General features: G+C 37.9%; 1 protein-coding gene across 1 annotated transcript in view; it reads right to left on the bottom strand.

Moving 5' to 3' along the window:
* Nucleotides 1–1,872: 1,872 nt before the first annotated feature.
* The window catches only part of Ddx46 (DEAD-box helicase 46), a gene marked incomplete in the record, with an annotated part of 66,496 nt that continues 55,449 nt past the window's right edge, over nt 1,873–12,919 (bottom strand). Inside the window, 5 exon segments of the mRNA XM_017801888.2 lie at nt 1,873–2,851; nt 5,423–5,496; nt 6,933–7,077; nt 8,042–8,260; nt 11,378–11,551. Coding sequence (XP_017657377.1) covers nt 2,804–2,851; nt 5,423–5,496; nt 6,933–7,077; nt 8,042–8,260; nt 11,378–11,551 — 660 coding nt within the window.

Raw genomic sequence — 12,919 nt, 5'->3', positions numbered from 1 at the left:
AAATGCTAAAATGGTATAAACTTCTGAATCTCAAAGTAACCCAGTAAGTTTCAGGGAGCACCAATTGCCACCAGTGTGAGACTGCCATCTATTCTGATAAAGGAAACAAACTGTGTCCTGGGTGACAAAGATAGGCAAATAACTACAATAGGGTAAAAAACAAGGAAGTCTCTGATGACTGGAATTTATGTATAAAGTTTTGTTTCCTTTTTTTATTACATGTCATTTGTCTATTTTCTTCAAGTAAAGTTACTGGATATGCAAAGGATCTAAAAATATTTCCAAGTTACATTTTACTTTTACAGTAAATAGATCACTTTATACTGAACAAATGATACTCTTCTGTTACTATGGCCATGAACTAAGTTAAGATAATTTAACAACTATGCTATGCTTTGATTTGAAAAAATGAAACCTGTAAGCCAAGAACATATACATGTTTGTTTTGTTTTGTTTTGTTTTGATATGACACCATCTCACTACACAGTACTAGCTGACCTGAAACTCATTATGTACAATAGGCTGGTCTTGAACTTAGAGTGATCATCTTGCCTCTGCCTCCCAAATGCTGGAATTACAGGTATGTGCTACTATATCAGTTTTAAGTCAAGAATGTTTAAAGAACTTTTCTGTCCCTTAATTTAAGAAATACTTAAGTTCTAATATATCAAGAGTCTTGAAAAGAACATTAGGTAATCTGATAACCATTTAAATAAGAACATTCAAGGATTAGATCCTGTGGGTTCTAAAACACAATTTTTGATTCTTTGTACACTAAATTTTACTGAGAGATGCTGTATTCTGCCTAAAACTTAGGTACCAGTACTTAATTTATTCGATCATTCATTCATTCATTTGTACTATATTTGTTTGTGTGAGAGCACAGTGGTATGCATGTGGAAGTCAGAGAACAACTTTCAGGAGTCAGTTCTCTCCTTTCACCATGTGGGCAACAAGGATTGAACACAGGTCATCAGTCTTGGCAGCAAAAGCCCTTACCAGCTGAGCCATCTCACTGGCCTAAGTACCAGTACTTAACAATTTTTTTCTTTCTTGTGATGCAAGGAATCAGATGTAGGATCTTGGGCATCCTTAGGCAAGTGCTTTACCACTGACCTACATCTCCAGCCTTGTTTGCTTTGTTTTTTTGACATAAGGCTCATTTTATAGCCCAGTCTGGCCTGTAATTCATGAATCTCCTGCCCCTGCTGAGATTAGCACTACGCCTAGGTCTTAAAAAATTGTTTTAAGAAAAAAAAAGTTTATAATCTACTCAATTATCCTGAGGGGGAATTAGAATAAAAGTAATAATGATGGGGCTGGAGAGATGGCTCAGCAGTTAAGAACACTGGTTGTTCTTGCAGAAGACCAGGGTTCAAATCCCAGCACTGGTATGGCAGGTAACAATTATCCGTAACATCAGTCCCAGGATTTCCGACAGCCTCTTCTGACCTCCACGAGCACTGCACAACACAGGTACACTTACCTACATTCAGGCAATACATGCATGCACATAAAATAAAAATATTTTTAAAAGTTAAAAAAAAAAAAAAAGGGCCGGAGAGATGGCTCAGCAGTTAAGAGCACTGACTGCTCTTGCAGAGGACCCGGGCTCTATTCCCAACACCCACATGGAGGCTACAAACCATCCTTAACTCCAGTTCCAGTGGGAATCAAAGCCCTCTTCTGACCTCCGCAGCAATGCACAACATGGGTGCACTCACATACATGCAGGCAATACACTTGTATACATAAAACAAAAATAAATAAAATATTTAAAAAGCTGGGCGTGGTGGCATACGCCTTTAACCTCAGCACTCGGGAGGCAAAGGCAGGTGGATCTCTGTGAGTTCAAGGCCAGCCTGGTCTATATAGTGAGTTCCAGGTCAGTTGGGGCTACAGGGAGACCCTGTCTCAAAAGACCAAAAAAAAAAAAAATTAGTAACGGTACTTGTATATACCATAAATGTCTAAAGAAACACTTTCAGAGGAAAAATAAAGAATATTTAATATTCACAGGTTATAATCATTTTCTCAGAAATATATGAGTGAAGAATGGCAGAGCCAGAGGTTGTGAGGGGACCCTAAAGGTAGTAAATAATACATTTCTTTGCAGTGTAAAGAAATGGAAGTCTGTAAGTGGTAATCCCAGCACTCGGGAGGTAGACGCAGGAGGATCATAAGTTCAAGACCAGCCTGAGCTACATAGAGACTCTGTCTCAAAAATAGAAAAAAGAAATGCAAAAATCCTATTATACTACATATCTTTAATTTTATAAAAACCAAAGGTAAACCAACTATTACTCATTTATGATAAAAAATCAAAATAAAAACTCTGAACCTATTTTGTAAAACTTCTATTTTAACATTCTTAAATCCAGTTTATATGTTCCATTGAGTCAAATAAGGTTTAAGCTTAAGAGGTGGTGACACAAAATATTGACAAGGAATTTTCCCTTTTCTTAGGAGATCAAATTTCATTCAAAGATGCTAAGGTCATAGCCCCTTAGTAACTTATATACTTTATTACAACATTCAATACAAACTTCCAAAGTTTCCAGATGCTTGAAATGTTGGTTTACACTAAAGGGTATCACTCGATGAAAACAGGCCTGATTTAAATATAGTTTGAAGAAGAGTGGAGGTACTTACTGACAGAAGACTTCTTTAAAACACTAGTTTCTTGTATTTAAAAATAAGCAAGACAAAGTTTTCAAAGTCTTACTTTACAATACATTGTAAACTTCAGACAACTGCCACATGTATCACAGACCAGCACAGGTAAAAAGTGGCTCCTAGATGTTTATAATACTTTATATCTTCCTTTATTTGTTGGTTGGTATGAATTTTGCTATGATAGAAAATAAAAGAGATACGGTTAAAAAAAGATGTATAAGATCATTTTAACAACTTATAAAACTATCAGATATCTACTACTGAGCCATCTCTCCAGCTCCTAAATAAAATATTTTTTAAAAAGAATCCTACCCCATCCATCTTAGAAGGCTGTAGCAGATCTAATCTTTGCAAACATGAGACAAAATCTGAAAACTGTGATGATCTTTTCTCCCAACCTTTGATTGTAATCCAATCTTTCTATAATGTAACTTGTTTTCTAAATCAATGAAACTCAAGGTTTCTGGCTCAAAGAATCAGAAGAGTCTTGTCTTCATGTGTAAGTGCCTCAAAGAATAGATAATTGCATATTTTTTCTGTCAAAAATGTAATTTAACTCTTTTCCAGAGCTGTATATCAATAATTTGAAGGACATTAAAAAAAAAAAAAAGCAAATACTATGTTCTGACAATAAAACTTCTATTAAAAAAAAACTATCAGATATCTGAAATTAAAAGGGGAATGTTATTGCATGAAGGCGGAAGGAACTGTTCAATGAGTCATCGGTTTCTTTGTTGACTCAAACACTCCTTCCTTCACAACTATAGTGGTAGTCTAGAAGCATAAAGTTCTTTTTTTATTATTCTTTTATGAAAGTCTCGAGACCTATGTATGATTTTTTAAATATTTTTTTTTTAATTTTGGATTTATTTTTATGTATGTGAATGTTATGCCTGCATGTATGTAGGAGGCCAGAAGAGGGTGTGGTGTTGAAGCCTCTAGAACTGGAATTACTGACAGTTGTTAGCTGTCATGTGGATGCTGGGATTTGAATCCAGGTCTTCTGCAAGAACAGCCAGTGCTCTTAACCACTAAGCCATCTCTTTACCTCTGTATATTATTATTAATTTGATGTTATGAGACAAGGTCAACACACTCTCCAGCCTAGTCTGGCCTTGAACTCATGCCATCAATCTTCTTGCTTCAAACTCTCAAGTGTTACAATTACAGGTGTGAGCCATGACACTCAGTTTGAAGTCCTTGACTTAACTTAAAGCTTGTTTTTCATTTCTTTTTGTGTGTACCCTCTTTTTAAATTGGGGGGGTTGTTATTTTGGGTTTGTTTGTTTTGAGACAGAGTCTCACTATGTAGACCTGGCTGGCCTCAAAGAAAACTGCCTATCTCTGTCTCCTAAGTGCTGGGATTAAAGATGTACACCACTATGCCTGGACTCTCTTTTGAAATCTTATCCCCACCAAAAGAATTATGTAAGTAGAATTTCAGAAAAGCTCTCAAATATATATTCATAAAATAATGAACCAGACTTCCTTCCAATGCATCCTTATTCCATCCAATGAAGCTGCTGTATGGAGAGTTGACTATCTTCAATTGGCACTTAAGATATAATGATGTATCTGCTGCCCCTTAAAAAGGCAGGCTTTTAGCAACCTGCTTTTTTCCCCTAAATTAAATTAAGACACTGCCTAACTTAAAAACAATGACAGCAGCAGGATATGGTGGCACACACCTTTAATCCCAGAGCTAGGGAGGCAGAGTTTGAGACCAGCCTGGTCTACACAGTGAGTTCCAGGCCAGTTGGGACTACAGGGAAACCCTGTCTCAAAAAGACCAAAAAACAAACAACCCCACTGGCAACACCACCATGTGTGTTGGCAAAGATGCAGAATATCTGGAATTTTCATATACTTTGGAAACTGGTAAACGCCTTTGGAATCCTGTTTAGCAACACCTACTAAAAAGATAAAGTATAGAGCCAGGCGTTGTGGCACACGCCTTTAGTCCCAGTGCTTGGGAGGCAGAGGCAGGCAGATCTCTTTGAGTTTGAGGCCAGCCTGGTCTACATACCGAGTTCCAGGCCAGCTGGGACTGCAGGGAGACCCTGTCTCATAAAGACCAAACAATAAAAACAAAAAGATAAACTATATAGAATTTATAAACAAAAACTATATTCCAAGGTATATTCTCAAGAAAGAAACATATTAATGTGTAGCAAAAAGACACGGACGCAGGCTCACAAAATTGCTATTCATAAAAGCTAAAAAAGAAAACAATCTTGAAGTTCAATATGTAAGGCAACTATTGTATATTTATATACCTAAATGCCATAGAGGCATAAAAATGAATAAATTATTGCTACCTGCAGCAACACAGACTGACCTCAATATAATGCTGAGCTATAAAAGGAATACACACAGCATATAATGAACACTTTATAGAGCTCAAAAACAAGCAAAACTTATCTATGAATATGGTTAGTTGATGGAGATGGATAGTGACAAGGTCATTTGCAAAGCTCCTAGAGGGTAGTAAATGTCTATATTTCTTAATTTGCATATTGATTATGATTTTGCCTACTTTAAAAATTCATCAAGATGTTTGTTTTGAGAAAGGATATCATGTAGCTCACCAAGCTGAACTTGAACTCCTGAACTCCCTGCCTCCACCTCTCACATGCTGGGATTATCAGTGTGTGCCAGTCAAGATTGGTATGAATTGTATACTTGTCTGTACAGAGTTCAATGAATTATTTACTTAAACAAGTAAGCACTTGAAGATTTTACTCACCAGTCGGATCAGTTCTTCTTTTATGAGCCTGGTGATTTCTGCCTTTGCTTTCTGAACAGCCAATTCATTGGCACCTGATGATTTGAGTAGAAATCATGTGATTCATATTATAAGAGTTATACCAGATATTTCTCCAATCATGGAAGTGTTAGAGGAAATACTGCAGGTAACATTTATGAACACTTCACTGCCTGCCAACACAGCTGTTCAATGTCTGGTAGAACAACTTCCAAGTTATATAATGTCCACTTATTATTTTAGATATCTTTAGAATTTCAAATGTACCTACCACTGCACAGTGTCAAGAGTTCTGGTATGTTGATTTTAAAAAGATCAAAGAATAGTACTTATCCAGAAGAGAAAAGGCTAAAGGGAAATATAATTCTTTGATTTATTCACTTAAGTATTTATTGGACATTGATTATATTCTTTGAAGCCTACAAATTGTGTAAGGAAAGTGTCTTCTGAACAAAACCTCAAAGATGAACAGAAGACTATCCAAGTCACAGAAAGAGATGAGAGCATGCAAAAGAAACCCATTTCAAAATAAAAAAGTGGCACACAAGAAAATATTTAATAAAGCAGTAACTGAGATCTTTTATAATTTAAGCTTTCATTCTATTCTGTTAAGTTTGACAAATACATTAAAAGTCAATGAGTTGGCTTTTTAAATAATTTAAAAATGATGAACTTGGTGTTACTTGAATTTTACCCCAATTTACAAAAGCTCCACTAGTGACTAACACCTAAAATAAACATTATTTCATGAATTAGGTCCTAAGTGGCACATGTGGCTGATAAATTTTAAAACCACTTCTAAATAGGGATGGTCTAAGCAAAACTGGAAATCTGAGACTGTATGGAGAACAGTATGACCCACACAGGTAGCTCACTTTCGATAGTTCAGTTCTTTCTATCTTGGTTCTATTACACATAAAGTTAAAGAAAATAACAAGAACCCACAAAATCACCAAAAAACTAATTCTTAAAAACCTATTACAAAGATGTTCCGATTAAACAAACCTATTATATAATAGAGCAACTCATCAGAAAATAATCGGGATAGAAACTAATTGAAAACCAAAGCTGATCTCCTTTAGATAATACATTACTTACATCCTCTAGGACATGGTACCAATTGTCCACCTACTGTTTTGGTAAAGGTCTGAATGATCTTCACTGGGCATAATTTCAAAGGGAAGATTTGGCTAAATATTCATTAAGTGACTAGAGCTGACTTATTTTCTAACTTAAACTTTGGTCAAAATCTTTTGCTTAGTAGAAAAATGGCAGTCCCTAAAAGTCATACTTTCTTTAGAGTAATTTTCAAACTTGTCTCACAAACAGATCATTAACCTTTCTATATTTACTGAACTTCTAAACAAAGACCTCAAGTGATATATTGTAATACCTTTTCCGTCCTCCCTACAGTTGACTTCACACTAACTTGCATTATATCTACATCAACCTTGATCTAACTCAAGTCTCAAGCAGAACCAACAGTACATACTTTCAATTGCCAAGTAAATTTTCCGTTCTCCTTCTTTGGGTTCTTTCCCAGGAGGGAAGTACGTTCCTCTGATTGTAATTGCTGCTTCAGAATACTCGCTGATTCTCTGCAGAGCTTCTTTAGAGGTAACTTTCCACCTAGCCGTCTAAAAGAAAGGTTGAAGGGGAAAAAAAATCAGTTCATAACATAAAAATCTGTGTTTCAGGACCATCGAGATGGCTCGGGGGTAAAGCCTGTTCCCAAGCTTGATGACCTGAGCTCAACCCAGGAACCTACATGGTAGAAGGAGAGAATCCACTCCTACAAGCTGTCTTCTGACCTCCACATGCCCATTGTGACACCTGTGCCTACCCCACCCAACACATAATAAAATGTAATAGATATTTTTTTAAAAATTCTAGGATGACAAAGAATAGACTGAATTTCTATTGCTATCTCTCCTATACAGGTAAAAAAACCCAAGCAGTTACTTGTTTACTTAAAAATAATTCTTGGAGCTGGAAGGATGGCTCAGCAGCTAAGAACACTGGCTGCTCTTGCAGAGGACCTGGGTTCTATTCCCAGTACCCATATGGAGGATAACAACCATCTGTCTGTAACTCCAGTTCCCAGGGATCCAACACAACCTCTGGCCTTCTGGCCTCTGAGGGCACTGGGTGACACGGGTGCACTTGTATACATGCAGGCAAAATACACATAAAATAAAAATAACAAAATATTTTAAAAAATAAAATCTAAAAAAGAAAATAATAATAATCTTGTTTTAGGGGCTGGAGGTACAGTTCAGTCCTAAAGTGCTTAACTGCATGCATCAGGTCCTGGGCTCTCTCCCTGGCACTGCAAAAATAAATCAACAGGGACAGGTGTGGCAGTGCACACCTGTAATGCCACTTGGGAGGTAGAGGCAGGCGATCAGAAGTTAAGATCATCGTTAACTATATATTGAGTTCCAAGTCATCCTGTACTACATGAGAGCCTACCTCAAAAAATTAAAAACAAAACAACAAAAACCTAAATAAATAGTTCATGTGTTTTAAGGAAAGGATTTTGTTCCTATAAAGCAAGAGTTTATACTTCACAATATAAAAATCTTTAAGTCTATTACTTGCCTGTGGGAAGTCATTGATCTCTAACTCTTCCTCATATCTCTTGAAAGATTCATTCTGTCCACCATCCTGTCTCTCCTCTTCTTGTTTTTCTAAAGGCACGTAATTGAGCTTGGCATTGATCTTCTCAGCAAGTTGCTCTGCAATGGTTTTTGCAGACACTGTGGGAGCCAGTATGGTGCCACCCCTGAGAATTGCATTGGTGGCTTGTTGCATCACATCCTACAGTAAAAGACCTCCAGTTAAATCTCAACTGAGCACAGAGACAGGACCAAGGACTTCACCATACATTATTCTCCTAAAAGCCACTAACTATATAAACAAAGTATTTTTCTAATGTCGGGCCCCATACATGCATGCAGTTAGGCACTGAATGTCTGTAACAGTGTAATGTTAATGTATCTCTAATTCCTGATGACAAACATTTGATGACCCAGTAAACATTCTCCTGGGTCACAGACATACTCTTGATCACTAGCTAGCTCCTAACAGCATATATAGTGCTTAAGTTCTAAAATCACATATTTTATGACTCCTGAGCATCGCCACTGAATCTTTGTGCAACCACTATCACTAAGCCTTCACCCACACCCAATGAACCATGTAAACATTCAATAAATTACAGGAAATGGCTTACTCAAAATATTGTCAGAATCAACTGAATCTCCCATTTTTGGAGACACAACATCTCACTATATAGGCTGGGTTTGCCTGGAACTCACAGAGACGCCTCTGCCTCTGAGTGCTGGAATTAAAGGTATGAACCACCACACCCTGCCCAATGAAATCATTCTTTGGGCATGGTATGAAAATTTTAATTTTGTCTTCTTGAAAGTTAACAATGGAGAGATGGCTCAGGGGTTAAGAACACTGGTTGTTCTTGCAGAAGACCTGGGTCCGAGTCCCAGCACCCACACAGCAGCTAACAACTATCTGTAACTCCAGTCCCAGGGGATCCAACAGCCTCTTCTGACCACCTCTGTGGGCATTGCACAACACAGGTACACTTACCTACATGCAGGCAATACACGCATACACATAATAAAATAAAATTTTCTTTTTTTTTGGTCTTTTTGAGACAGGGTCTTCCTGTAGCCCCAGCTGTCCTGGAATTCACTATGTAGACCATGCTGGCCTTGAACTCACAAGAGATCCTCTTGCTTCTGCCTCCCGATTCTGAGATTAAAGGCATGCGCCACCACGCCCGGCTAAAAAATTTTTTTTAATTAAAAAAAAAAAGTTAACAATGTCATTCAAGGTCAGCCTGGTCTACATAATGAGTTCCAGGCCAGCTGGGGCTACAGGGAGGCCCTGTCTCAAAGAGTCCAAAAAAAAAGTTAACAATGTCAAGGCTGGGTGTGGTGGCTTCTTGCCACTGAGGGCTACATAGTGGAACCTTGTGTTTAAAAAAAAAAAGGTAACATAATGGCAAGCATGGTAGTGGCACATTTCTGTAACCTCAGCATTTAGAAGGCAGAGGAAAGAGGATCACTGCCAGTTCTAGGTTGATAAGGGTTATACAATGAAATCCTGTCTCCAAAAACCAAATTAACAAAACCACAAAAACTCTTCCAAAAAAACAAAATTCATTTAAAGAACATTGCTCCATTGTTTAAGCATGTTGAATTAAAACTGTGTTCATAGGCCAGGCATGGTGGAGCACAACTTTAATCCAAACTTTAGGGAGGTAGAGGTAGTGGATCTCCATGAGGTAGAGGCCAACTTGTCTACATAGCATGAGTTCCAGGCCAGCTAGGAAAACACTGTGAGACCCTGTCTCAAAAAATAAAACAAAACAAAACCCACAAAACAAGCTAGGTGTTCAAACATCTAGGGAACTGTTTAACCCACCCAATGAAAAAGATTAGGAAAGAAAAAGAAAATCAATTCCCTTAAAAAAATAAAAACCAGCAGAGGCAGGTGGATCTCTGTGAGTTGGAGGTCAGCCTGGTCTACATAGTAAGTTCCAGGTCAGCTGGGGCTACAGGAAGACCCTGTCTAAAAGCCCCCCCAGAAAATCCTCATAGTACAAGTTCAGTGTCCTTTATCTGGAATGCTTTGGGAGAAAAGCATCTTAAGTTTTAGGTTTTGAATTTCAGAATATTTGTACAGATTTTATTAGTTGAATATATGTAATGTATTCAGAAAATCAAAATCAATCCAAAATGCTACAAAAATCCAAAACTTTTTGAGCATCATCAGGTCACCAATGAAAACGTTTCAGATTTTGGAGTATTTTGTATTTCTGGATCAGGGATTCTCAACTGTTCCATACAAGCTATCTATGTTGAACATACCTAACAAACAGGCTTCCCAGAACTGCTCTGTGCAAACTAACCCCAGCTAACATGCCTACGAGGTTTTTGAGAAGAGGCAGGTAGAGAAATCATCCAAATGTAAATATCAAAGAATCGAGGACTGACAATGCTAATTTTTTTTTTAAGATTTACTCTGATTATTTTTACCTACGTGTGTGTATGCCCATGTGTGCAGAGGTCACAGGAGTTGGATCCTCTGGAGCTGGGGCTATAGGGTGCTTGTGAGCCACCCAATGTTGAGTGCTGGGAATTGAACTCTGATTTTTTGGAAGAACAGTATGTTCTTCCATGACTGAGTCATGTCTCCAGCCCCAAAATGCTAAATTCTTAATAACTCTATTTCTAACAAAACTGTTCACTTGTGTTCAATATAATTCTTTTTTCCTTTCTTTTTTCTTTATTTGGTCTTTTTGATACAGGGCCTCACAATGTTTTCCTAGCTGGCCTGGAACTCACTATGTAGACCAGGCTGACCTTGAACTCACAGAGATCTGCCTGCCTCTGCCTCCTGAGTGCTGGGACTAAAGGCATGCGCCACCACACCCGGCCTTCAATATAATTCTTGAAAAGTGTTAAAAGTGATGACTGAAGCAGGTGTGGTGGTACACACAAGTGTGGTGGTATAATCCCAGTTTTGGCAAGCAGAGGCAGGAAAGAACAGGAGTTCAAGGCTAGCCTTGGCTACACAGAGAGTTTGAGGCCAGTCTGAACTACAAGAGAAAATGAACAAAAAAGCCACAACCTACCCACATTGAAGGACATTTAGGGACACAAATTTAGACTCTACAGACCTTATTATATATATAATACATTGAACTGGGCAGGAGGCAATAAAGGGAGGTGGGGACAGGGGAGGGGATCTAAATACCATCAAATTATATAGTACGAAAACCACAAAAATTCAAACAAATAAACAAAGGGGGAAAGAAAAAGTGACATTTCCCCCAGTTTTTGGATCTACACTCTAAGGTTCTCATGTCATAAGAGTAATGACTAAGACTCGGAACAAATTACTTAATACCTGAGACTCGATGCCCAAATTCTTCTGAGCATTGATTCTGAGAGCCAGTCTCTTTGCAATTTCCAGTTTCTCGGCATTTCCTGCCGTGGGGGCAGGCACACTAGATGTGCCAGGTGCAGCCATGTCCTTTACTCTCTTCTTCGAATTAAACATGCTTTCAATTTGTTCATCAATCTAGGCCAGAAAAAAGTCGATTAGTAAAAATTGGATTAGAAATATTAATAGAGTTGTACCTACACAAACAAGAAATGTCTCCATTCAGGCTGGGCTTCCTGGCTCACGTCTTTAGTCCCAGCACTCGGGAGGCAGAAGCATGTAGATCTCTAAGAATTTAAGGCCAGCACTCGGGAGGCAGAAGCATGTAGATCTCTAAGAATTCAAGGCCAGGATCAAGGAGATCCTGTCTCAAAAAGACCAAAACAAAAAAAGAGAAACAATGATGGACTGTGACCTGGAATTACAGGAAAAAAAAAAAAAAAAAAAAAAAGAAAAAAGAAAAAAACCAAAAAAAAAAAAAAAAAAAAAAAAAAAAAAAGTATCTCCATTAAAAGGCTAGGTAGGATTAATTAAATTTATATAAATTCAATTACATGGAGCAACAGAAAAATATACCAGCTCTTCCTTAAGGGCAATGTATTTCCTTCAAAAATCCAGTGTCTGTGGAAGAAATTTAAAAAACAACTAAAGAGGGGCTGGAGAGACGGCTCAGCGGTTAAGAGCACTGACTGCTCTTGCAGAGGACCCGGGTTCAATTCCCAGGACCCACATGGCAGTCACGAACCGGAATCTGAAGCCCTCTTCTGACCTCCTCTGGGATTGCATGACACGGGTGCACTCACATACATGCAGGCAACACACTCATACACATAAAATAAAAATAATAAAATATAATTTTAAAAAAAAAACAATATACAATGGCACATGAATCACTTAGTCTCCTGAGAGGCACAGAAGATATATCCAAGTTTTGCCAATGAGGAAACATGGACTCTCAGGACAGAACAGTTCATATGATACACTCAATTGCTTCAGGATTCAGACCTATTTCACACAGCCAAATCCTTGTGATGAAAAAGGTTAGAAGAAAGGCTATAACAAGGCGAGTGGAAAGTAAAATTATAGCTAATAATTCTCAGGAAAAATGGTGCACTGTGTTCTTAAGAAGAACTACTTCAAACTCCTAAATTACCAAAAAAAAATTTTTTTTGAGACGGTCTCATGTAGTTCAGATTGACCTCAAACTCACTGTATAGCTGAGGACTGCTTTGAGCTCTGGACCCTCTTGGCATGGACTACTATACTCAATTCACTGAATGCTGGAGATCAAACCAGGGCTTTGTACATGCTTGCCAATCACTCTATCAACTAAGCCACATTCTCAGCCAGCATTCTAGGGATCAAGTAAGCAAACAATAAAGGGAAGGGGAAGGGGAGGGAGAAGGAGGGCTTCCTTATCAAGGTGAGAGTGATACGAAATCATCAATTCTCAGAACTCACATGAATTCTAGTGCGGTTAGCTACACTTTATTTTTAAAAGGCATA

This window comes from Nannospalax galili, unplaced genomic scaffold, assembly GCF_000622305.1.
Source record: "Nannospalax galili isolate Female #2095 unplaced genomic scaffold, S.galili_v1.0 scaffold1830, whole genome shotgun sequence".
In the NCBI taxonomy this organism is placed as follows: Eukaryota; Metazoa; Chordata; class Mammalia; order Rodentia; family Spalacidae; genus Nannospalax; species Nannospalax galili.
This window is presented reverse-complemented; position numbering and strand designations above follow the sequence as displayed.